The sequence below is a fragment of the Pristis pectinata genome, chromosome 34 (genome assembly GCF_009764475.1).
Source record: "Pristis pectinata isolate sPriPec2 chromosome 34, sPriPec2.1.pri, whole genome shotgun sequence".
Lineage (NCBI taxonomy): Eukaryota > Metazoa > Chordata > Chondrichthyes > Rhinopristiformes > Pristidae > Pristis > Pristis pectinata.
The window spans coordinates 4,489,147-4,512,252 of record NC_067438.1 but is presented as its reverse complement, the minus strand read 5'-3'; the positions used below and the strand labels follow the sequence as shown (position 1 = coordinate 4,512,252).

General features: G+C 50.1%; 1 protein-coding gene across 6 annotated transcripts in view; it reads left to right on the top strand.

Annotated features, from left to right (window-relative positions):
* The window catches only part of LOC127586096 (protein FAM102A-like), a 31,697-nt gene that overhangs the window by 4,661 nt on the left and 3,930 nt on the right, over nt 1-23,106 (top strand). For 5 of the 6 annotated variants that reach the window (XM_052043908.1, XM_052043909.1, XM_052043906.1 and 2 more), the window contains 7 exons: nt 8,785-8,905; nt 9,829-9,858; nt 11,567-11,683; nt 14,548-14,594; nt 16,716-16,867; nt 18,167-18,277; nt 20,700-20,883. In XM_052043908.1, coding sequence (XP_051899868.1) covers nt 8,785-8,905; nt 9,829-9,858; nt 11,567-11,683; nt 14,548-14,594; nt 16,716-16,867; nt 18,167-18,277; nt 20,700-20,883 — 762 coding nt within the window. Of the gene's footprint in view, nt 1-7,659; nt 8,073-8,784; nt 8,906-9,828; nt 9,859-11,566; nt 11,684-14,547; nt 14,595-16,715; nt 16,868-18,166; nt 18,278-20,699; nt 20,884-23,106 lie in introns of those variants that run through there. The other variant, XM_052043911.1, reaches the window with a different exon arrangement.

The following is a 23,106-nucleotide window of genomic DNA, read 5'->3' as shown; positions in this document are numbered from 1 at the left end:
AGAAAAAACAGAGTTAATGCTTCAGATCAGTGACCCCAAGGAATGCTCTCTGACGTAGTTATTTTGAACATAGCACAGCACAAGAACAGGCCCTTTGGCCCATGATGTTGTGCTGAAAATTAAGCCATTGGTGCCTAATAATGCTATTTGCTCCTGCCTGCTCATAGTACACATCCCTCCAGTCTCTGCAGATTCAATGCCTATCTAAGAGCCTCTTAAACACCCCTATCGTATTTGCCTCAACCCCGGACAATCACCAGTCTTGTAGGGGAAAGAAAACTTGCCCCCACACATCTCCTTTGAACTTTTCCCCCTCTCACCTTATTTCTAGCACCCCACCCCCAGATTCCAGCATTTTTTTTTGATTCTCCTTCAAAACCTGTTGTTAAAAAAAGTCCTGAGAGTAGGTCCCTGACCTGAAACCTGAACTCTTTCTCTCTGCACAGATGCTGCCTTACCTGCTGAACATTTCTACTTTCATTTCAGGTTTTCAGCATCCACTGTTTTTTTTTTGCTTTTAGCTTTATTCTAATATCTGTAGGCATGGCGTGATGTCAAATTTTTCAGATTATGCTCCTGTGAAGCATCTAGGAGTGTTAAATCCATAACACAAATGCAAGTTGTTGTTTTGTATGCTGGTTAAGAGGTAAATGTTGGCTAGGATCTGCTTGTTTGCAGCTGTTCTCCACAGGTATACTCTGTGTAAGGTTTCGGACAGAGAACGTCAAGTCTCCCTTCCTATCCTTGATGAGGAAAGTGGTTGTTATAGCTGGAGAAACAAAGCAATATAACAGGGATACTGGGTAGCTCCTTCAGCAACCAGTAGCGCTGTGATGGGCAGAACGATCTCTTTGTGTGCTGCAAGGCTCTGAAAAAACATTAATTCTTATCTGGTGCTTCTTGTGATCTCGACCAGCGAGGTAGTCTTTGGACGGTGGTCTCTGCCGTAATGAAGGCGGTCTTGCTCCCAGGCCGAGCACAGCAAGATCCCACAAGTGAGAAAGCCCAGATTGCCGAGTTCTGTCGTGGAATCAGCAGGGCGGCCCAGTGGCACGGCAGGTACAGCCGCTGCCTGGCGGCTCCGGAGACCCGGGTTCAATCCTGACCCTCCCGCCCTGTCTCTGCGTGGAGCTCGCACGTTCTCCCAGTGACCACGTGGGTTTCCTCCCGGGTGCCCCGGTTTCTTCCGGCATCCCAGAGACGTGCAGGTTGGTCAACTGATTGGCTGCCAGTGCATGGATGAGTGGTAGAATCCGGGGAGAGATGTGGGAGAATAAAATGCGACTAGTGAGAGTGAGCAGTGGTTGATGGTCAGTACAGAGCCGATGGGCCAAAGGGCTGTATGAGTCTATGAAGATGGTTTCCCCCTGGTGCTCTGGGTTCCTCCCACATCCCAAAGACATGTGGGTTGGTAGTTTAAATTGCCCCTACAGGTGAGGGTAGAATCTGGGGGGAGGTGGGGGGGGGGCAGTTGATGGGAATGTGGGGAGAGTAAAATGGGACTGATGTAATTGGTCAGTATGAAATCAATGGGCCAAAGGGCCTGTATCCATGCTGCATGGTTCCTGGAACTCCCCGCTCAGCAGCACCGTGGGAGCATCTTCGTACACACGTACAGCTCAGAAGCAGGCCCTTCAGCCCATCAATGCACTGACCATCCACCCTAATCTCATTTTATTCTGCCCACGTTCCGCACCTGTCTCCCTGCATTCTGCTGCACATCTACAGGCCGGCAGCCAATTAGTTGGCCAAGCTGCGTGTCTCTGGGATGTGGAAGGAAGCCAGAGCACCCGGGGAGAGAGGGTCACCCGGTCGCAAGGAAGACGTGAAGACTCCACGTACAGACAGCGCCTGAGGTCAGGATCGAACCTGGGACGCTGGAGCTGTGAGGCAGCGGCTTTACTGGCTGCGCCACTGGGCCGCTCCCCCATGATGAAAGGACAACGGTATGCTTTCAAGAGAAGGTAGCGTGTGAGGGGAACCTGCAGGGAGTGGTGTTAGAGAGTCATACAGCATGGAAACAGGCCCTTCAACCCAACTCGTCCATGCTGACCAAGTTGTCTACCTGGGCTAGCCCCATTCCTACCTGGGCTAGTCTCATGCACCACCTTAAGGGCAGTTGGGGATGGGCAATACATCCTGGACTGGCTGGAGATGCCTTTCTCCCGTAAATTGAATGAAAAGAGTCAGTGGTCACACCTCGGTACTTGCTGATGTCCCAAAGACCTTGATATTTAAGGGAAACCTTGTATAAATGCCTGACCTTTCTGCACCCGCGGTTTTACAGACAGGGTATTGTGTAGAATTTGGATTGATAGGGTTAAAAGGTAACATTTACTGGCCTGTTTATAGACATAATTAAATCTGCCATTCAAAGAGGTCCTTTCAGAAGCTGGTTCAAAGTCTGGTGCACCACACCCTGTGCCGTTATCTCCCCGTGCGTGAGCTCTGTGACACGATAACTGGAGAGACTTTGCCCTCTCCCCACCCTGCCACCCCTGTGCTGGTACCAACCCTTACTGAAGGCACGCAGTTGGGCAACGCCAGCTGCTTCCCTCTGCACACGGTCACTGTCCATGGGCTCGGACCGATGTGTGGCCCGCTGGGGTCAGCGGACCATCTCAACCTGGATGCTACCCTACCCTGTGTGTGCCATAGAGACGTACAGCACGGCAACAGGCTCTTCGGCATCAGTCATCCATGCCGACCAAGGCGTTCATCTAAGCTAGACCCATTTGTTCATGTTTGGTCCATATCCCTGTGCACCTTTCCTTATCTGTGGACCTGTCCGAATGTCTTTGGACAGTCAGCTCTGTCCAGATGAAGGGTCTTCTGTGTGTGTGTGTGTGTGTGTGTGTGTGTGTGTGTGTGTGGAGGGATTAACTTCAACCAAAATCAACAGGTTGGGAATCCCACATGATTATAAAATCATGAGCAGCTTGGATGAGGTGAATGGCTGCAGTCTTTTTCCCAGGGTAGGGGGAGTCTAAAACTAGACGGCATAGGTTTGTGAGAGGGGAAAGACTTAAAGGAGACCTGAGGGGCAAGTTTTTCACACCAAGGGTGGTGGGTATGTGGAACAAGCTGCCAGAGGAAGTGTGTACAATGACAGTTATAAAAGGCAGTTGGACAGATACATGGAGAGGAAAGGTTTAGACGGACATGGGCCAAACACTAGCAAGTGGGACTAGCTCAGGTGGACAATGTGGTCGGCATGGACGAGTTGGGCCGAAGGGCCTGTTTCCAAACTGTATAACTCTGTGTGGAAGATGGCTGTGGCAATCTTCTCTCTTGAGGTTTAACTGTCTATGTATTCGTGGGACATTGCCATTGGCTGCATTTAGTGGCCTTCCGAACTGCTCTCGAGGAGGTGGTGGAGAGCTGCCTTTGCAGTGGGAAGGTGCTCCCACAGTGCAGTTGGGTAGGGAGCTCCTGCATTCAGACCCAGGGACGGCGGGGGACAGGACAGTTTGTGACTTGGGGGGGGGGGGGGGGGGGGTGGGGTGGAATCCTGCAGGTGGCGGTGTTCCCCTGCTCTTCCTGGTGGTCGAGGTGACGGAGTTTAGGAGGTGCTGTCGGAGCAGCCCGGGCAAGTCAGGGAGTCATACGGCACGGAAATGGGGGCCCTTCGGCCCAGTGGGTCTGTGCTGACTGGGATTCCCACCCAAGCTGGTCCCGTTAGGTCCATGTCCCTCTAAACCTTTCCTGTCCAAGGACCTTTTAACGTACCTGCCTCAAGCACCTCCTCTGGCAGCTCGTTCCACATACAGTGCAGTTTGTAGATGGTGCGGACTGTGGGTGGAGGGGGAAGAGTGTACAGGGGGTTGGGGAGGGGGGTGGTAGGCCAACCATGTGTCCTGGATGCCGTTGAGCTTCTTGAATGTTGTTGGATGTGCGCCCTTCCAGCACTCCATCACAATCCGGACTTGTGCTTCGTTTCAGGAGCTGAGTCATTCCCCACAAGGTACACAGTCTGCTGGCTGGCAGCGTTGACAGTGGTTAAATCATTGGATTGTAGCCTAGCTCCCCTTATTCCAGAGATCTTAATGGTGGAGAAGGAGGCCATTTGGCCCGTCGCCTATTCCACCTCACAGAGCAATCCCAACCCTCCCCACAAATTTCCCCTGTAACCTATGATCCCCACGTTCCCACCAACCAACCCCAAGATTCTTCTGCTCTCTTCCACACTAGGGGCAGATTAACACATTGACCCCCCCCCCCCCCCCCCCCCACATCTTTGGGATGTGGGAGGAAACCAGAGCACCCTGGGAGGGGGAAACCCCCGCGGTCACGGGGAGAACGTGCAGACTCCACACAGCGCCCGATGTCAGGATTGAACCCGGGTATCTGGAGCCGTGAGGCGGCGGCTCTACCTGCTGCACCACTGGGCTAATTGGCCAGACTCTTGAGTCCCAACCCAACCATGTAGAAGGGAAATTTAAATCCGTGAATTAAATTTAAAGCAGTAGAGGCTATCTCATTAAATATATTTAAGACACAATTAGATAGATGTTTGCACAGCAGGGGAATTAAGGCTTATGGGAGAAAAGACGGGCAGGTGGATCTGAGTCCACGGCCAGACCAGCCTAGATCTTATTGAATGATGGAGCAGGCTCGACGGGCCAGATGGCCTCCTCCTCCTCCTCATTTCTTATGTAACTAATCAGGAACAGAAATCCGATCTCAGTCGTAGTGATGGTGAAGCATTTGAAGCCTATGGGGTTCACCAATGCCCCTTGGTGAGGGAGATCTGCCATCCTTGCCCAATATGTAACTCCAGTCCCACAGTGTCGCGGGCTCATCTTAAAATGTGCCCTGAAATGGTTCGGTGGGGTACCAGGTCAGACTGAACCTCTGTGGTGCAATGCATCGAAGATTGGACATCCCATCAGCATTGGGTTGGGCATCGTGAGAACAACACTTCCCACCCCTCTGCCTCACTGCTGACACCCTCATCCATGCCTTTGTTAGCACCAGGCTTGATCCGTGGCTGACCTCCCTCTACTCTCTCCCAATAGACTTGGGAATGTTCAATACTCCACTGTTGAAGTCCTAAGCTCAGAATTGTCAACTCATTTGTCCCCGAGATTGCACTGACCATCAACCACCCATTTACACTAATCCCACAATATCTACTAGAGGGCGTGCATTTAAGGTGAGAGGGGGAAAGTTTAAAGGAGATGTGCAGGGCACATTTTTTTCACAGAGTGGTGGGTGCCTGGAACGGGCTGCCAGGGGTGGAGGCAGATACAATAGAGGTTTTAAGAGGCTGTTAGAATCATAGAACAGTAAAGCACAATACAGGCCCTTCGACCCACAATGTTGTGCCGACCTTAAAACCTCCCCTAAGACTAGCTAACCCCTTCCTCCCACATATCCCTCTATTTTAAATTCCTCCATAGGCTTATCTAGCAATCTCTTGAATTTGACCAATGTACTTGCCTCCACCACCGCCCCAGGCAACGCATTCCATGCCCCAACCACTCTCTGGGTAAAAAACCTTCCTCTGGTATCTGCCTTGAACTTCCCACCTATTACTTTAAAGCCATGCCCTCTTGTATTGAACATTGGTGCCCTGGGAAAGAGGCGCTGGCTGTCTACTCTATCTATTCCTCTTAATATTTTGTACACCTCTATCTTGTCTCCTCTCATCCTCTTCCTCTCCAAAGAGTAAAGCCCTAGCTCCCTTAGTCTCTCCTCATAATCCATGCTCTCCAAAACAGGCAGCATCCAGATAGATGCATGAATGTGCAGGGAATGGAGGGATGTGAATCACGGACAGGCAGAAGAGGTTTAGTTTAATTTGGCACCATGTTCGGCACAGACATGATGGGCCGAAGGGCCTGTTCCTGTGCTGTACTGTTGTATGTTCTATGCAGACTAATCCCATTTTATTCTCCCCACATTTCCACCCAGATTGTGCCCCAGGTTCTACCACTCATCCACGCACCGGGGGGGGGGCAATTTACAGCGGCCAATTAACTGACTGACCTGCAAGTGTTTGGGATGTGGGAGGAAACCGGAGCACCGGGAGGGGGCGGGGGGCGGTGGTGAGGCGAGTGGAACTCGCGGTCACAGGGAGAGCGTGCAAACTCCACACAGCAGTGACTGAGGTCAGGATCGAACTGGGGCCTCTGGTGCAGAGGCAGTGGCTCTACTGGCTGCACCATCTGTTCCCTGCGTTTAGCAGAGATATTTCAAATTCTAAATTCTTAACCTGGTTATCAAATTCCTTCATAGCCACAGTGCGCCTCCCTATCTTTGTAAACCCTCCCCAAGCCCCTTGCACCTCCAAGCTGACATTTCTGAGCATTCCTTAATGTGCCATCAGTGGCTGTGCCTCCGGTGGCCAGTTCCCAAACTCTGGAATCTTGTCCCTAAACCTCCCAACCTCTTCACCCTCCTCCTAACGTATCTGTGTAAAATGATTGGGAAGTTTCCCAATGGAAAAGGTGTTACATCAATGCAAGTTGTTGTTTTGTTGTTATACTAACCAGGAAGATGAGGAGGTTCAAGTGTTGCTATCACCCTGGCATGGACAGGTTGGGCCAAATGGCCTTGCTGTTTTCCCTGTGCAATGTGGCATGACATTGGATAAAGTACGGAGTTGCAGAATAATACAGCACAGACACAGGCCCTTCGGCCCAACTGGTCCATGCTGACCAAGGTGCCCATCCAAGCTAGTCCCATTTGCCTGTGTTTGGCCCATATCCCTCTAAACCTTTCCTATCCATGTACCTGTCCAAGTACCTTTTAAATGCTGTTAATATACCTGCCTCAACCACCTCCTCTGGCAGCTCGTTCCATGCACTGACCACCCTCTGGGTGAAAAAGTTGCCCCTCAGGTTCCTATTAAATCTCTCCCCTCTCACCTTAAACCTATGCCCTCTAGTTCTTGATTCCTCAACCCTGGGAAAATGACTGTGTGCATTCACCCTATGAGCAGTCAGTGTGCGCTCTCTGGGGAAAATCCACAAAAGGTTCATTTAATCATTTGTATTTTGCCACTACTAATTTAAACATAAAAAAGTTCTCAAGACAATCATTGTACTGTTTTCATACTTCCAGTCCTTTAACATTCAGATTAAGATGGTATTTAATCCTGTCAGGTCCCAGAGGGGGACGGGACGGTCTGTTACTCACTGCCCCACCTGGTCCCAGAGGGGAGAGGACAGTGTGTGACCCACTGCCCCACCCAGTCCTAGAGGGGGACAGGACAGTGTGTGATCCTGCTTCATTCTGGCCAAGTCACTATTAAGCAGCTGGAAACCACATGTCCCTCCAATTAACAGGAGGGTGATGCACAATGGTTAAGAACCAAATGTGGCAGAGAGCGAGGTTCATCGCCTGGGAAAGGACTGGTTAAGCACTGAGCTTCTAGGAAATTGAAACTGGAGAATTGGCTTTGGATCACGAGGCACTGTGTCGCCACACATTCCAGGCCACTAAGCTGCTTGGCCCCAGTTTTAGTCCTCTCTTCTCTTCCATTTCATCCCCTGCCCTGGCCAAGCTGCTGTTGGTTACTGGGTCTCACCCACTTTGTCCTTTGACTTCCCTGACCCCGTGGTTCAGTTTACTTATTCAAGGGAGTGTATGACAGAATACAGCTGGACTGTGGGAATTCCCCTCTGGAAAGGCTGGGAAAAATATTGGGAAAGTGTAAGGATCCCACCATGCTGTAAGTGTGGGCCTAGGGCAGGTTAAACCCAAGCGATCCATTCGGAGCTCAGAATGAGGAACCTAAGGTGAGATTGTAATAGTTAATCATCAACGTTTGCAGCTCAAACTGTCCCACAGTATTTCCCAACTAATGAAATACTGTTTGTCTAATCGGAAGCATTGTCAATGTCCTTTGTTGTAACTTAGTGATTTGCTGGGCTGGCTTTGGGTCAGCTGTTTCAGTAGATCTGAAGTTGTATAGAGCGGGAAAACAAACGAGCCGCTGAAGGAACTCAGCAGGTCGGGCAGCATCTGTGGAGGGAGATGGACAGTGGACACTTTGGGTCAAGAACCTTCATTTGGACTGAAAAATAGACGGGAGGTGGTCAGTATAAAGGGGTGGATGGATCCAGGTGAGGAGAGGTGATAGTAGGTGATGGGGAGAGCGGGAGTAGTGACGGAGGCTGGGGGGTGACAGGCGGAGGCCACAAAGGGCTGCGGATAGTGGAGTCTGATGGGAGAGGAAGGTGGAGCGTGGAATCACGCAACGGAGGTGGGGACAGTGGGGGGGGGGTGTGGGCGATGGGACAGATGGAGTGGGTGGAGGAGGGGAAGGAAATGAAGGGGGGAGCTGGGCTGGGTGTAGGAGGAACTGGGTGGATCAGGAGAGAGAAGAGGGACGGGGGGAGGGAGCAGGTTACCTGTAGTTGGAGAATTCAATGCCCGTGCTGTTGGGGTGTAGACTACCCGGGGGGAATAGGAGGTGCTGTTCCTCCAGCTCGCGTTTGGCCTCACCCTGGCAGTGGAGGAGGCAGAGGACAGACACGTCGGGGGGGGGTGGGGAGGGGAATTAAAACGGCCGGCCACCGGGAGCTCCAGACACCCGTGGCCCATGGAGCGGAGGTGCTCGGCGAAACGGTTGCTCGGTTTGCGCCTTGTCTCACCGATGTAGAGGAGGCCACATCAGGAGTCCTGGATGCATCTGGTTGTGATCATGTCTTGTTGCTTCTACTGTCTCCCTCTCTCTCCTTCTCCCTCCTCCCCTCCCCATCACTCCTCCCCCCCCCCCCCACGCTGCCCGTCCTCCCCGTCCCTTCCCCTGACCCCTCCCCTCCCCGTCTCCAGGGAAGAGGTGCGACAGAACTGTGTCCGGTGGGGAAAGAAGTCCAGCTTCATGTGTAAGATGACCGCCAGCCCGGTGACCGGAGTGCTGGAGCCCAGCGTCTGCCGCTTGTCCATCCGCAAGGTCAGTGCGCTCTACCAAACGCGCGGGATGGCAGTGGGAGCAGGCCGCTTGGCCCCTCCGGCCTGCTCCTGTTCGTCGAGAACGCCTTCTACCTCAGTGCCGTTGTCTTCCGGGGTCACAGCCGGGAGTGGGGCCACGGGCCCTTCGGCCCACTGAATCCGTCCTGACCCATTTGCACTAGGTCTACGCTAATCCTGATTGCGCGTGTGTGGAGTTTGCACGTTCTCCCTGTCACCGGGTGGGTTTCCCACCGCCGGGTGCTCCGGCTTCCTCCCGCGTCCCAAAGACGTGCGGGTCGGTGGGGTAATTGGCCCCTCGTGAGTTATGTGAGGGGTAGAATCTGGGGGGAGTTGATGAGAATGAGGGGAGAATAGGTGACGGGGGGAAAGTTAGTGGGGAATGGGATTACTCTGTCAACCTGCATAGACTCCATGGGCCGAAAGGACTTTCTTCTGTGACGTAAGGCATGGTAGGAAAGTGGGATTGGTGTAGCGTTAGTGGTCTGAACTGGAGCCACTGACCCTGCAAGGCAGCAGCCTGCTCGCTGATGTGTCTGACCTGTGCTGTCCCTGCCCCGGGAGCTTGTGATGAGATGGTGTAGAGAGGATGTCCCGCAAGGACACCTTCTATCCCGCTGTTATCAGACTCTCGAACAGACCTCTTGTACACTAAAGGTGAACTCCTGATCTCCCAATCTACCTTTGTGGCCCTTGCACTTGTCTACCTGCACCGAACTCTCTCTGTAACTGTAATTCTTTATTCTGTATTGTTATAGCTTTTCCCTTTTGTACTCCCTCGATGTACTGATGTGGGGAATGATCTGTCTGGGTGAACAGAAGCTTTTCACTGTATCTCGGTACATGTGACAATAATAAACCAATTACCAATCTGTGTCTCACCATGACTCCTCCGTCTCTCCACAGGAGCTTAAAGGTGGAAAAGCTTTCATTAAGGTAAGAGTGTGGTTCATGCTGGAGGAAAGGGTGCTGGTCTGACCTGTCGTCTGGCCAGACTGTGTCGGAGAGAAGCCGTGGCGTGCTTATCCACACCGTCACGTGACTACTGCCCCGATTGGGGTCAGTGACTCCAAAGGGTATCCAGGTCCTTGGTGGATCAGGGAGAAAACCCCAGCAGGAGCAGAGTTTGGGACACTCTGGAGACACTTCAGATTGATTCGGATTCAGATTAGTTCTTTGTCATATGCACCAGGAGTGCAATGGAATTCCTTGCTCGTGTAAGTAAACTTGGTAATAATAAATACAAGTGTAGAGACCGCAAGGAATGGAAATGAGGAAGAGTTCTATTCCCTGCTTACGCCATTGAATGTAAACTGCCATGCTAGTGATGGTAGAAAGGTGGGGATTGTAATATTACAGTTAACCAAATGTACATTATTTTCACTTTGTAATGAAGAAATTGATAGTGAAATCTTTTTATAAAGTTGAGCAACATGGGTAAAGAGATGGTGTTAAGTAACAAAGGTTGAGTCAGAGAAAAGCTAAGTAACAGTAGTTTTAGGCAGTACCTAGCTTGTGTTTTTAAATGCTTCTACATGGCAGGAAGAATGGAAGATTGAGGAAGTTATGCCAGTTCATAGGTTCAAAGTCTTTTGTAAGGGTCAGATGAGAATAGCTTGGATGGGAATCTTGGTTGGCACGGACTAGTTGGGCTGAAGGGCCTATTTCCGCGCTCTGTGACTCTGACTCTGACAATAAATACAGCGACGGGTGCAAAACAGCAGAGTGGTGCAAAGGTTGTAGTGCAGAAAGAAATGCTAAAGTTTAATTTATGTTTTTCTTGTGAGTGCTGCTTATCTGATGCTCTGTGCCTGTGATGCTGCTGCAAGCAAGTTTTTCATTGCACCTGTGCACATGACAATAAACTTGACTTTCGACTTTGAGGTAACAGGAGAGGTAGGATTAAGGGTTGGAGGCCGTGGCAGCTCCACCAGGATGTGAAAGAGGCGGTTGGTTCACCACTGTACTCTGCACCAGTTAGTTTTTATGCTGGTCGCTGTATTTATTGTATTAATTATGACCGTGTTTACTCTGAGAGCTAAACACGAGCAGGAAATTTCATTGCGCCCTGGGTGGATACGACAACAACTAGCTAGTTAACCGAGATCCCTGCAGAGCTCCCCATTGTATCTGTCACCGGAGTGCGGTCTTGAACTCATGGTCAAGTGTGCGCCACTGGGTTGTGGGTCTGGGACTGGGTGAGGAAGGCGGGCACTCATTCAGTGGGGTAAGGGGCATCCTTGTGGCCTTGCGTTGGCCCCAGATTTCAGTCAGAACGTTGCACCCGGTCTTACCCCTTCTCGGGCAGGCACGGTAGTGTAGCGGTTAGTGTAACGCTGTTACAGCACAAGCGACCCGGGTTCAATTCCCACCGCTGTCTGTGAGGAGTTTGTACGTTCTCCCCGTGTCTGCGTGGGTTTCCTCCGGGTGCTCGGGTTTCCTCCCACATTCCAAAGATGTACGGGTTAGGAAGTTGTGGGCATACTATGTTGGCACCGGAAGCGTGGTGACACTTGTGGGCTGCCCCCAGAACACTCTATGCAAAAGATGTATTTCACTGTGTGTTTTGATGTACATGTGACTAATAAAGAAATCTTATCTTATTAATATCCTAACCCCCCTCCTCTCTCCTCCCCACCTGTAGCTGGGATTCGTTGACTTGAACCTCGCCGAGTTTGCTGGCGCTGGCTCCACTGCTCGCTGCTGCCTCCTAGAGGGCTACGACACCAAGAACACCCGGCAGGACAACTCCATCCTCAAGGTACTTTGGGGGGTGGGGTGGGGGGGGAGGTGGTTGAAGGTGGATACTCCCTGGGAGTGCCGGTCAGACCTGGGAGCTCCATTCCCAAATCACGAGCAGGGCTGGGATTAATGTCGAGAGCTTGTGGCAGAGTAGAGGTAGTGACAGTGTGAGCAGGAGGATCTGGAGTGGATTGTAGTTATCAGCCGTGCTCCATTTATTCAGTCTCCACGAAATTTGCTGAGGATTAAGGGGAAGGTTTTTTTTTAAATTGCTGTAAATGGGATTTTTCAACTCGAGGCAGAGACTGTAAGAACCTAACGCTCCCAGGGCACGGATAACAGAGGCCCTGGAGAGGGAGTCAAGTCCAAAGTCCAAAGTCGAGTTTATTTCACAGGTGCAGTGAAAAACTTACTTGCAACAGCATCACAGGCACATAGCATTAGAGACACAACATTCACAAGAAAGTAAACATTAATTGAACATAGATTATACAAGAAAGAACACCATTAGAACAAAAAGAAAGTCCACTGTAGTGCAGAGTGGTCATGGTCTTGCTACACTGAGGAAGTGATTAGTGTTGTGCAGGTTGGTTCAACAACCGAATGGTTGAAGGGAAGTAGCTGTTCCTGAACCTGGTGGTGTGGGGCTTCAGGTTTCTGTACCAACTGCCTGACGGTAGCTGTGGGAAGATGGCACGGCCCGGATGGTGGGGATCTTTGATGGATGTTTCTTCATGAGGCAGCGCCTCCTGTAGAAACGTCCTACCGATGGTGGGGAGGGACGTGCCATGATGTATTGGGCCGAGTCCACTGCTGTCTGTAGCTTCTTGCGTTCCTGCGCATTTGAATTGCCGTCCCAGACCATGATGCAACCAGTCAGGATACTTCCAACAGTACATCTGTAGAAGTTTGTTAGAGTGTTCGGTGACAAGCTGAACCTCCTTAACCCTCTAAGAAAGTAAAGGCACTGTCACGCCTTCCTTGTGGTTGCATCTATGTGCTGGGCCTAGGGCAGGTCATCCGATATGTTAATGTACAGGAATTTAAAGCTGCCGACCCTCTCCACAGCTGATCCACCAATGCAGACTGGCGCATGTTCATCCAGTTTCCCCTTCTTGAAGTTGAGTTTATTGTTATGTGCACAAGTAAAGTGAGGTACGGGTACAGTGAAAAACTTGCTTGCAGCAGCATCACAGGCACGTAGGTACAGACAACACGCAGAACATAAATTATACAAGACAGTGAAGGGAGAGAGGGAAAAGGCTCTGCAAAAAAAGACACAATCAGAGACACGTCCATGGGAGTGCAAGAGGTGGTCTGTAGTGTTCTGTTGCTGAGGTAGGGTTAGGGTTGTGCAGGTCAATTCAAGAACCTGATGGTTGTAGGGAAGTAGCTGTTCCTGAACCTGGTGGTGTGGGAGCCAACAGTGTATGCTGGCTTTTGGGAAGCTTTCCAAGACTGATGTCTGTCTTAGGGGCTGGAGTGCACCCTGATAAAGGCTGATAAAGTTTTCATTTGAGAATGATGTAAATATGTTATTTTATTTTAAAAAAGGGGTTAAATGTAGAGTAAATCTCCCTCTAGGCTGCCCCATCACATGAAGGCAAAGACAGCATGGTTTAGACACAGTGTACAACATTTGTCCCATCGTTTACTCTCAGTACAGCGACAGAAGAGGTCAGATGCAGAGCAAAGTTCCCTCTACACTGTCCCATTAACGTGCTCCCCAGGCCGGGAAAGGAGAGGTTAGACACAGGTTAAAGCGTCCTCTGCACTGCCCCATTACACAATCCCTGGCTTAGATACAGAGAGTCTAAACTGTCCTCTCACACACACAGCATAGGGATTCAGTGGGGAAGGGCCACAGTTCGGGGCCCTTGAGCCACTGCACACAAATTAGTTAACACAAAAGTGTTAAAACCCTACGATCTACTTTGTAAATGGTTGACAGCTGATGATGTGCCCATGTTAAATAATGGAACAGTGCTACTTATGAAAACGTTGACCTGAATGTTAGAACGTAGAACATAGAACAATTACAGCACAATTCAGGCCCTTCGGCCTACAAAGCTGTGCCGAACATGTCCCTACCCTACATGTTCTGAACTTTGATTTTATTTTTATGACTAAAGTATGTATTGAAATTTTAAAAATTGGGTTAGATACAGAGCAAAACTCCCTCCATGCTGTCCTGTCACACACTCCCAAGGCAGGGACGGCACCGGTTGGATATAGAGTAAAACTCCCTCCACACAATCCTGTTGCACACTCCCAGGGTAGGGAAGGAATGGACTGCAGTGCATCCTGGACACAGAGGGAAACATTTTAAGTTTTGCATAATCATTATAAATTTTTTGTTTCAAAATTTAGTTGTATATCATAAAGGTGGGATGGTATAGAAGAAACTTTGTCTCCTGTGTCCTGCCTCAAGTGCCTCAGAAAGAGGGGATTGGGGGAGGGAAGAAAAGAATAAAACACCAGATTTGGTACAGATTAAAGCTCTCTGCATTGTCCCATCAGACACTGTCAATGTTAAGTAGGGGTATATCAATCAACGCCTGTTGCTGTAGCCCTTTGGTTGCAGCCTGTGATGGGTTGGAACCAACACTGACCTCACTCCTACACTAGGATGGGAAGGGAAGTGGTTCACTGTCCACTGGATGGCGGAGGGTGCATTGAGGGGCTGCCACATGAGGAATATTTAAGCTGCTGTGTTTATGAAATTTGCTTTCATCTTGTTTGAACAGTGAAGTTTCTGATGAAAGATTTTTGTTTCTCTTCCCCCTGGTTTTCCTCCCTCACTGTGCACCTCTCCCTCCCCCTCTGTGCACCTCCCCCTCCCCCCCTCCCCCTCTCTTTGTAATCCCTGCCTCTGCCTCCCAGGTCTCCATCAGCATGCAGTTATTGTTGGGGGATCCGTGCTTTAAGACGTGAGTACCAGCCTGTCACCAGCTTGTCCCTGTTTTGATGCTGGTGCATTTTCTCTCTGTTTCATTGTGTTTCTGTGATGTAGAAAGAGGCCATTCAGCCCATTGAGTCCATGCTGCATCTCAGAGCATTCCCATTCTCTCCCCCCCCCCGTACTGCAAGAAGGCAGCTCAGCCCCACCCTCTCAAGAGATGGGCACGAACTGCCTTGGCAACGATGCCCACATCTTGCGAAAATAAATGAAACTGAGCCCGGATTTGCCAGACCCAAGTCCCTGCCCCAGTTGTCCAGCAGAACGGAAAGAGGCCATTCAACCTGCTGAACTTCCCTGGCATTGAATAAAATCCCGGCTGATCTGTATCTTGACCCCGACAGGGCTCCCAAACTTTTACCGCCACTCTGCCTGTTTCAGGGTGGCACGGCAGCATACAGCAGGTAGTGCTGCTGCCTCACAGCTCCAGCCGCCCAGGTTCAATCCCAGTGCTGTGGGGTTTGCCACTTTCTCCCTGTGACCGTCTGGGCTTCCCCTGAGTGCTCCAGTTTCCTCCCACGTCCCGAAGACATTCCAGTGGGGTCTCTCAGGGTTTCGACTGGAAATGTCACACATTCCTTTCCTCCCACAGATGCTGCTCGACCCGCTGAGTTCCTCCAGCCGATTGTTGCTGAATTAAATGTGTGTTGGGGAATTGATAGAAATTACACCCAATAGTTTGGAAAATCTGTCAGTCCGGCACTGTAAAATTCCAGAGCGGGTCAGATTATCAGAATTTTACTCTATAAAGATAAGAAACAGCGCCCAACCTTTGGCCTCGCATGTTGTGTGATGGTCCAAGGTCCTTGCTCCAACTGAGTCCTTGCACCGGGTGGTGATGTGGCCCAGATCAACCAATGGTTAGAAAGTGGGCAACAACGCTACCCACTGTCAAAACATGCAATGACTTGCAGCAACACACACACAGTGCTGCAGGAGCTCGGCGGGTCAGGCAGCATCCATTGGAGGGAAATAAACAGTCGACGTTTCGGGCCGAGACCCTTCATCAGGACTGGGAAGGAAGAGGGCAGAAGCCGGAATGTCGGGGGAGGGGGAGGAGCACAGGCGTGCAGGTGAGGGGGAAAGGTAGGTAGGTGAGGGTGGGGGCAGGTGTGAGAAGCTGAGAGGTGATCGGTAGAAGAGGCAAAGGGGAGGAATCCGGTAGGAGAGGGCAGTGGGCCATGGATCACCTCTCTGCTTCTTGCATCACTCCCTTTCATGCCCCCACCCCCACCCACCTGGAGTCACCTATCACCTGCCTGCGTGTGCTCCTCCCCCTCCCCCCACCTTCTTATTCTGGCTTCTGCCCTCTTCCTTTCCAGTCCTGATGAAGGGTCTCGACCCGAAACGTTGACTGTCCATTTCCCTCCACAGATGCTCCCTGACCCGCCGAGTTCCTCCGGCATTTTGTGTGTGTTGCTCCAGATTCCAGTATCGGCAGAATCTCTTGAAACATCCGAATGACACGCAGCCCCTGGTCAGCTGCAAGAATAGCCAGTCGAGTTTATTGTCACATGCACAAGTCAATGTGTGCACAGGTGCAATGAAAAGCTTACTTGTGCATTGCTGTACCAGTCAGATGCAACCAGTCAGGATACTTTCACAGTACATCTGTAGAAGTTTGTTAGTGTTCGGTGACAAGCCGAACCTCCCGAACCTTCTAAGAAAGTAAAGACACTGGCGCGCCTTCCTTGTGATTGCACCTATGTGCTGGACCCAGGACAGGTCATCCGATGTGTTAACGCCCAGGAATTTAAAGCTGCTGACCCTCTCCGCCACTGACCACCGCCCTCCCCCAATGTAGACTGACGCATATTCGCCCTCCTTTCCCTTCCTGAAGTCAACGATCAGCTCTTTAGTGTTACTGATGTTGAGCGAGAGGTTGTTGTCTACTCCGCCGAGTGTCCTATCTCGCTCCTGCACACCAACTCATCTCCACCTGTGATTCGTCCAACAACAGTGCTGTTGTCGGCGAATCTGTGGATGTAATTCAAACCGCACAAGTTGCCTCTTTTGGTGTCAGGAGTTTATTTCCACATTTGTGACTGATTTTTCTGCACTGCTGATCAGTTTTTCTTACCGTCACTTCCAGGCCACCATCCAGCGCCAATCCCAGCACGGTTGTGGGGAGTGAGGGAAGTTTGGAAGCCGACTGCAAAGGCGATGCAGGGAAGGAAAGGGAAACTCTCCGGCGACCCAACTCTCTGAGGCTGCCCAAGTGTCGCTCACTCATCATGGGGTCAGGTAAGGGGATCCGGTGACAAAGGGAGTTCAATGCTGGCCTGTCCCCCGCTGGGTATGTGACCCACTGTCCGACCCAGTCCCAGAAAATCAGCAGGGGCATAAATAACATGGATGGCCACAGTCTTCTCCCCAGGGTAGGGGAGTCCAGAACAGGAGGGCATGGGTTTAACGTGAGAGGGGAGAGATTTAAAGGGGACCTGAGGGGCAGGTTTTTCACAAGAGGGTGTTGGATAAATGGAACGAGGTGGTAGAGGCGGGTACAGTTACAACATTCAATAATAAACACTTGGACAGGTCCATGGATAGGAGAGGTTTAGAGGGATATGGGCCAAATGTGGGCAAATGGGACTTGCTGAGGTAGGCATTTTGGTCAGTGTGGACAATTTGGGCTGAAAGGCCTGTTTCCGTGCTGTAGAACTTTGACTCTATGACACACCGTCCTCTTTCCCCCTCTGGAACCGGGTGGGGCAGTGGGTCACACACTGTCCTCTCCCCCTCTGGGACTGGAGGTGGCTCAGACTCTCGGATTAGTCAATCACCTCTGCCACTTATAGAATCATCCAGCATGGAAACAGGCCCTTCGGCCCAACTTGTCCATGCTGAACATGGTGCCCATCAAAGCTTGTTGCGTTTGCCTGCGTTTTGGCCCCTATCCCTCTGAACCTTTCCTATCCATGTACCTGTCCAAGTGTCTTTCAAATGTTGTTATTGTACCTGCCTCGACCACTTCCTCTGGCAGCTCGTTCCATATACGGACCGCCCTCTGGGTGAAGAAGTTGCCCCTCAGGTCCCTTTTAAAACTTTCCCCCTCACCTTAAACCTCCTGGTTTTAGACGCCGCCACCTTGGGGAAAAGTTGTGGCTTTCATCACTCCCTCCCTCCTCCCCATGGGAGGCCATTCAGCCAAATAAGCAGTCCTATCCCCTATTATTTCCCTGTTACCCATTTTCCTTCCCACCCACATCTACACCTGGGACAGTTTCCAATGGCCAATTAACCCACCGATCCCCACGGTCAGTTTGGGATGTGGGAGGGAACCGGAGCATCAGAGGGGAAACGGACTGGGTGGCCTGTTCTAACTCCACACAGGCAGTGCCGGAGGTCGGGATCGAACTCGGAATCTCCGGAGCTGTGAGGCAGGAGCACTACTTGCTGCAGCCCCCACCCGTGCAGCCCTCCAACCCCTCCCTGCTGGAATAGCTGCCTGGATTCTGTGCCAGCAGGGAGTTGACCCCTGACCCCCCCCCCAGGGCATTGCCCCTCCCACTCACCATTGCTGCCTCTGATCCTACCCCCTAGGCATCTGTGAGGATTTGGACAGCGCTGGGACCCCTCCGGAAGAGACTGTCTACGGCCGGCGAACAAGGAGCTCCACCTCCAGCTTCGGCAGCCTCCTTTCTAAAGGCTCCGGTGAGTGAGTCCCGGGAATCCCCACAAAACGGGGTGAACTGCCTCCGAAGGTCTCCGGCTGGAACGCAGAGGCGGAGGGTGACCCGGCCTTTGGGATTGATAGAGGAGGTGTTTGGAGGGGGAAATGTGTTAGTGGTGGTGGTGGTGACCAGGACTGGGGGCCTTTAATAAGGAACAGTCATCAATAAATCCACAGAGGAGCTTAGGAGAGCACAGAACATAGAACAGTACAGCACGGGAACAGGCCCTTCGGCCCACCATGTCTGTGCCGAACACGATGCCAAGTTAAATGAATCCCTTCTGCCTGCACGTGATCCATATCCCTCCATTCCCTGCATATCTGAAAGCCTCTTGAGTGCCAGTATCACATCTGCTGCCACCACAGCAGCCCATTACAGGCAGCTATCACTCAATGCGCGTAAAAGAAAAACTTTCCCTGCACATCTTCTTTAAACTTTCCTCCTCTCACTTCAACATTTCTACTCCGGGGGGGGGAAAAAAGATTCTGACTGTCTACCCTATCTATGCTTCCCATAATTATATAATCTTCTCTCGGGTCTCCCCTCAGTTTCCAGAGAAAACAACCCAAGTTTGTCCAACCTCTCCTTACAGCACATGCCCTCTAATCCGGGCAGCATCCTGGTGAACCTCTTCTGCACCCTCTCCAAAGCCTCCACATCCTTCCTGTAATGGGGCGACCAGAACTGCACGCAGGACTCCCAAGTGCGGAGTGTTCCTTAGGGAATTTAAACTCCTTGTTTGTAGAATGGTCTGTGGAATTCACCACTACGGGCAAGTAGCAGAGATGTCTTCGGGGGAAACTTGAGGAGCGTAGGAGGGAGAAAGGAACGGAAGGGTGTGCTGATTGGGTGAGATGAGTGGTGGCTTAAACTTGCAGTGGAGCATGCAGACTAGCATGGCAGTGTTGGGATGAATGGCCTTGTGCTCTGCTGAAGCCTGCTTGATAGGCACCCCATCCACAACCATTCACTGACTCCACCGACGCACAGTAGCAGCAGTTTGTACCGTCTACAGGCTGCATTGCAGCAATTCACTGAGACTCCTCAGACAGCACCTTCCAAACCCGCCACCTCTACCAGCTGGAGGACGAGGGCAGCAAAGAGAAGGGGAACACCACCGCCGGGAAGTTGTCCAAGCCACACACCATCCCGACCTGGGAATATATCGCCATTCCTTCACCGTCGCTGGGTCAAAATCCCGGAACTCCCTCACTGACAGCAGTGTGGGTCTACCCCCACCTCAAGGACTGCAGCAGTTCAAGAGGCAGCTCACCACCACCTTCTCCAGGGCAACTGGGGATGGGCATTGAATGCTGGCTCAGCCTGTGAAGCCCACATCCCTTGAATGAATATTTTAAAATGCTTTCAATCCCATGCAGTTCCAGATACTGTTACACTTATGAATATAAACTTATGGAATAGTTTACAAATTGATGTTGTTTCATCCAATTTTATGCATACTTTGTGCAAATCCATGTAATCTTGCGTGCAATTCAATGAAATTCCACCTGATTATATACAAGGCAACTCTATTCAATTTTATGCAAATCTATTCAAATTCTCACAATTCTTTTGAATTCTAATCAAGTTTACAGAAAGCTGTTAAAGTTCACAGGACAAGTCAGTTCAATTTTTTTTTGCAAATTTATTAAAATTTGTGACATTCTATTCAATGATATGTAAATTTATTAAAATTTAAATTATATAAATGTTAGTACAATTCTAATTAATTTAATGTAAATCAATTAAAATTCACTGAGTTCTAAACAATTCAAGATGTGTTTATATAATTCTAATTAATTTTATGTAAGTTCTATTAGGTTTCTCAATCCTTTGCAATTATAATTCTAGCAACAAAGAATCTGCTGGAGGAATTCAGCGGGTCGAGCAGCATCTGTGGGGGGGGCAGATGGTCCTGATGCGGGGTTTCAACACAAAACATCGACAGTTCCTCCCCCCCTTCTCCCCCACCCCCCCCACCACAGATGCTGCTCGACCCGAATGCCTGACCTGAGTTCCTCCAGAAGTTTCTCTGCTCCAGATACCAGCATCTGCAGTCTCTTGTGTGTGTCTCTCTAATTAATTTTACATTAGTATAAAAGTTTGAAAGATCCATGCAATTCGCTGTACCTTAGTGCAATTCTATACGTTTTTAGAAATCTATTAAAATTTGAGTCTCTTTGTAGTTCTATTTAATGTTGTAAATCTATGGAAGTTCACAAAATTCTACATTTTTTGTACAATTTTAATTCAGTTTATGCAAATCATTTAAAATTTACAATTTAATGTGTATACACCATTTTAATCAATATCGGAATTTGCCAACTTTTATGCTGATTGACGTAATTCTGTGCAACTTCACACCTTGCTGATGCCCTGCCCTGTCTGCTCGCCGACCCCAGGTTACAGTTCCGAGCACTCCCGCTGCGTCTGCCTCTCGGAGCCAACCCGACGGCGCAAGTTTTCGTCCAGTAGCAGCGGCTTGTCGTCGGGGCCCAGCAGTGCGGCTGAAATGGAGGCTGGTCCCAGGGAGATGGTCTTCGAGAAGCCGCCTCGTCCCGCCAGACCCCCTGAACGGTTGCTAAGGTAAGAAAATGGGTGGTAAGGTGAAGATTACAACGGCATCTTGATCAACTGGGGCAGTGGGCCGAGGAATGGCCGATGGAGTCTAATTCAGATAAATGCGAGGTGTTGCGATTTAGGAAGACAAACCAGGGCAGGACTTGCACAGTAATTGTTAGGCCCCTGGAGGGTGTTGTAGAACAGAGAGATCGAGGTGCACAAGCACATAGTTCCTTGAAAGTGGTGACACAGGTAGACAGGGTGGTGAAGAAGGTGTTTAGCACGCTGGCCTTCGTTGGTTAGAGTATTGAGTACAGGAGCTGGGATGTCACATTGCAGCTGTACAAGACGTTGGCCAGGCCACATTTGGAGTCCTGTGTCCAGGTCTGCTCGTCCTGTTGTAGGGACAATGTCATTAAACTAGAAAGGGTGCAAAAGAGATTTACAAGAATGTTACCAGGACTGGAGGGATTAGGTTAAAAGGTGAGGCTGGATAGTTTGGGACATTTTTTTTTCCCCTGGAGTGTAGGAGGCAGAGGGGTGACCTTTTGGAGGTTTATGAAATGATGAGAGAGGTAGATAAGGTGAAAGATAACAGGGAAGGGGAGTCCAAAACTAGAGGGCACAGGGAAGGATTTAAGAGGGAAGGATTTAAAAGGGACCTGAGGTGCAACTTTTTCACACAGAGGGAGGTGGTTGAGGCAGGTACAACTATGACATGTAAAAGGCATTTGGACAGATACATGGTTAGGAAAGGTTTCGAGGGATATGGGCCCAACTCAGGGAAATGCGACTGGCTCAGATAGGCAACTTGGTCAGCACAGACCAGTTGGGCCGAAGGGCCTGTTTCCATGCTGTATAATTCTGTGGTTCTATGACTCTAAGAACTGTGACCTTGGGGTGTTGCAAAAACTTCTGAGCAACTTGGTAAACTTACTGGACTAGCACCTGAAGGTTCTGAATATTTGACAGAGAGACGAGTTCAAATCCTGGTCACAGCAGCTGAGAAATTAAATTCAGCTAACTGATTAAATCTGAAATAAGGAACTGGTGTATCCATGGTGACTATGAAACAATGAGACTACTGTAAAAAAAGAACATCACTTTGAGGGAAGAAAATCTGCCGTCTTTCTCCGATATGTGACTCCAGACCTACAACTCTCAGTTCCCCTCTCAAAACACTAATTTGCCAGTGAGGTTCCTTGCTGAGGGCAATTAGGTATTGGCGGTAAATGCTGGCCCTGTCGACGTGGATAACACAGCAGCCCGTTTGTAAATCCCACCAACAGTACTGTAGCTGGTCTCATTTAAAGCCATGCTCATTGAGTGATGGGGAATATTGTCCTAAAGTCAGGTGAGAACTTGCCACCTTTTCCAATGTAGTGGCCATGTAATCTCTGCCACCCACCAGAAAGGGCCTTGGTTTAAGTTCTGATCTGAAAGGGGGCTCCCCTCACTCCTGCAATGTGCGTTGACTTGTCACAGAGTCATACAGCACAGAAACAGGCCCTTTGGCCCATATCCCTCTAAACCTTTCCTATCCGTGGACCTATCCAAAGGTCTTTAAATGTTGTTATCGTTCCTTTACCTTCTCTGGCAACTCACTGCCACTGTCTTCTGGCAAGCGGTACCAGAGCATCCAGGCCAGAACTACTAGACTGTACAACAGTTTTTTTTTCTCCCCCAGGCTGTCAGGCTCCTGAATACCCTGGAGACAGTTTCAGACAAATGCTGTGTCAAAACCCCTGGTTTGCACAACAGTGTATAAGAATGTTGGCTGCTGCTGAACATGTTTATACAATTAGTGCAACACACTGAGTTCTGTATTTTCTTTGTCCAGCTTGGTTTTGCACTAACCCTGCAGTAAACTGTATTCTGTATATACTGTTTTTTGCACTATTTGTACCTGCACAGTTTTTCTTGTCTGACTTTATTGTATGTCCTCTGTCCTATGTATGTCCTCTGTTGTGTGAGTCTGGGGGAAACGACATTTCGTTCCTCCATGTGTTTTTATAGCATATGGGTGAATGACAATAAAGTAACTTGAACTCGTTTCATAAACACACCAACCTTTGTGTGGAAAGGTTGCTTCTAAGGTCCCCTTTAAATCTTTTCCCTCTCACCTTGTACCTTTTGCCCTCTAGTTGTTCATTCCCTTTCTCTGGGAAATAGTCTATGGTCCCTTTTTAAATCTTTCCCCTCTCACTTTAAACCTATGCCCTCAAGGTTTTGATACCCTGTCCCTGG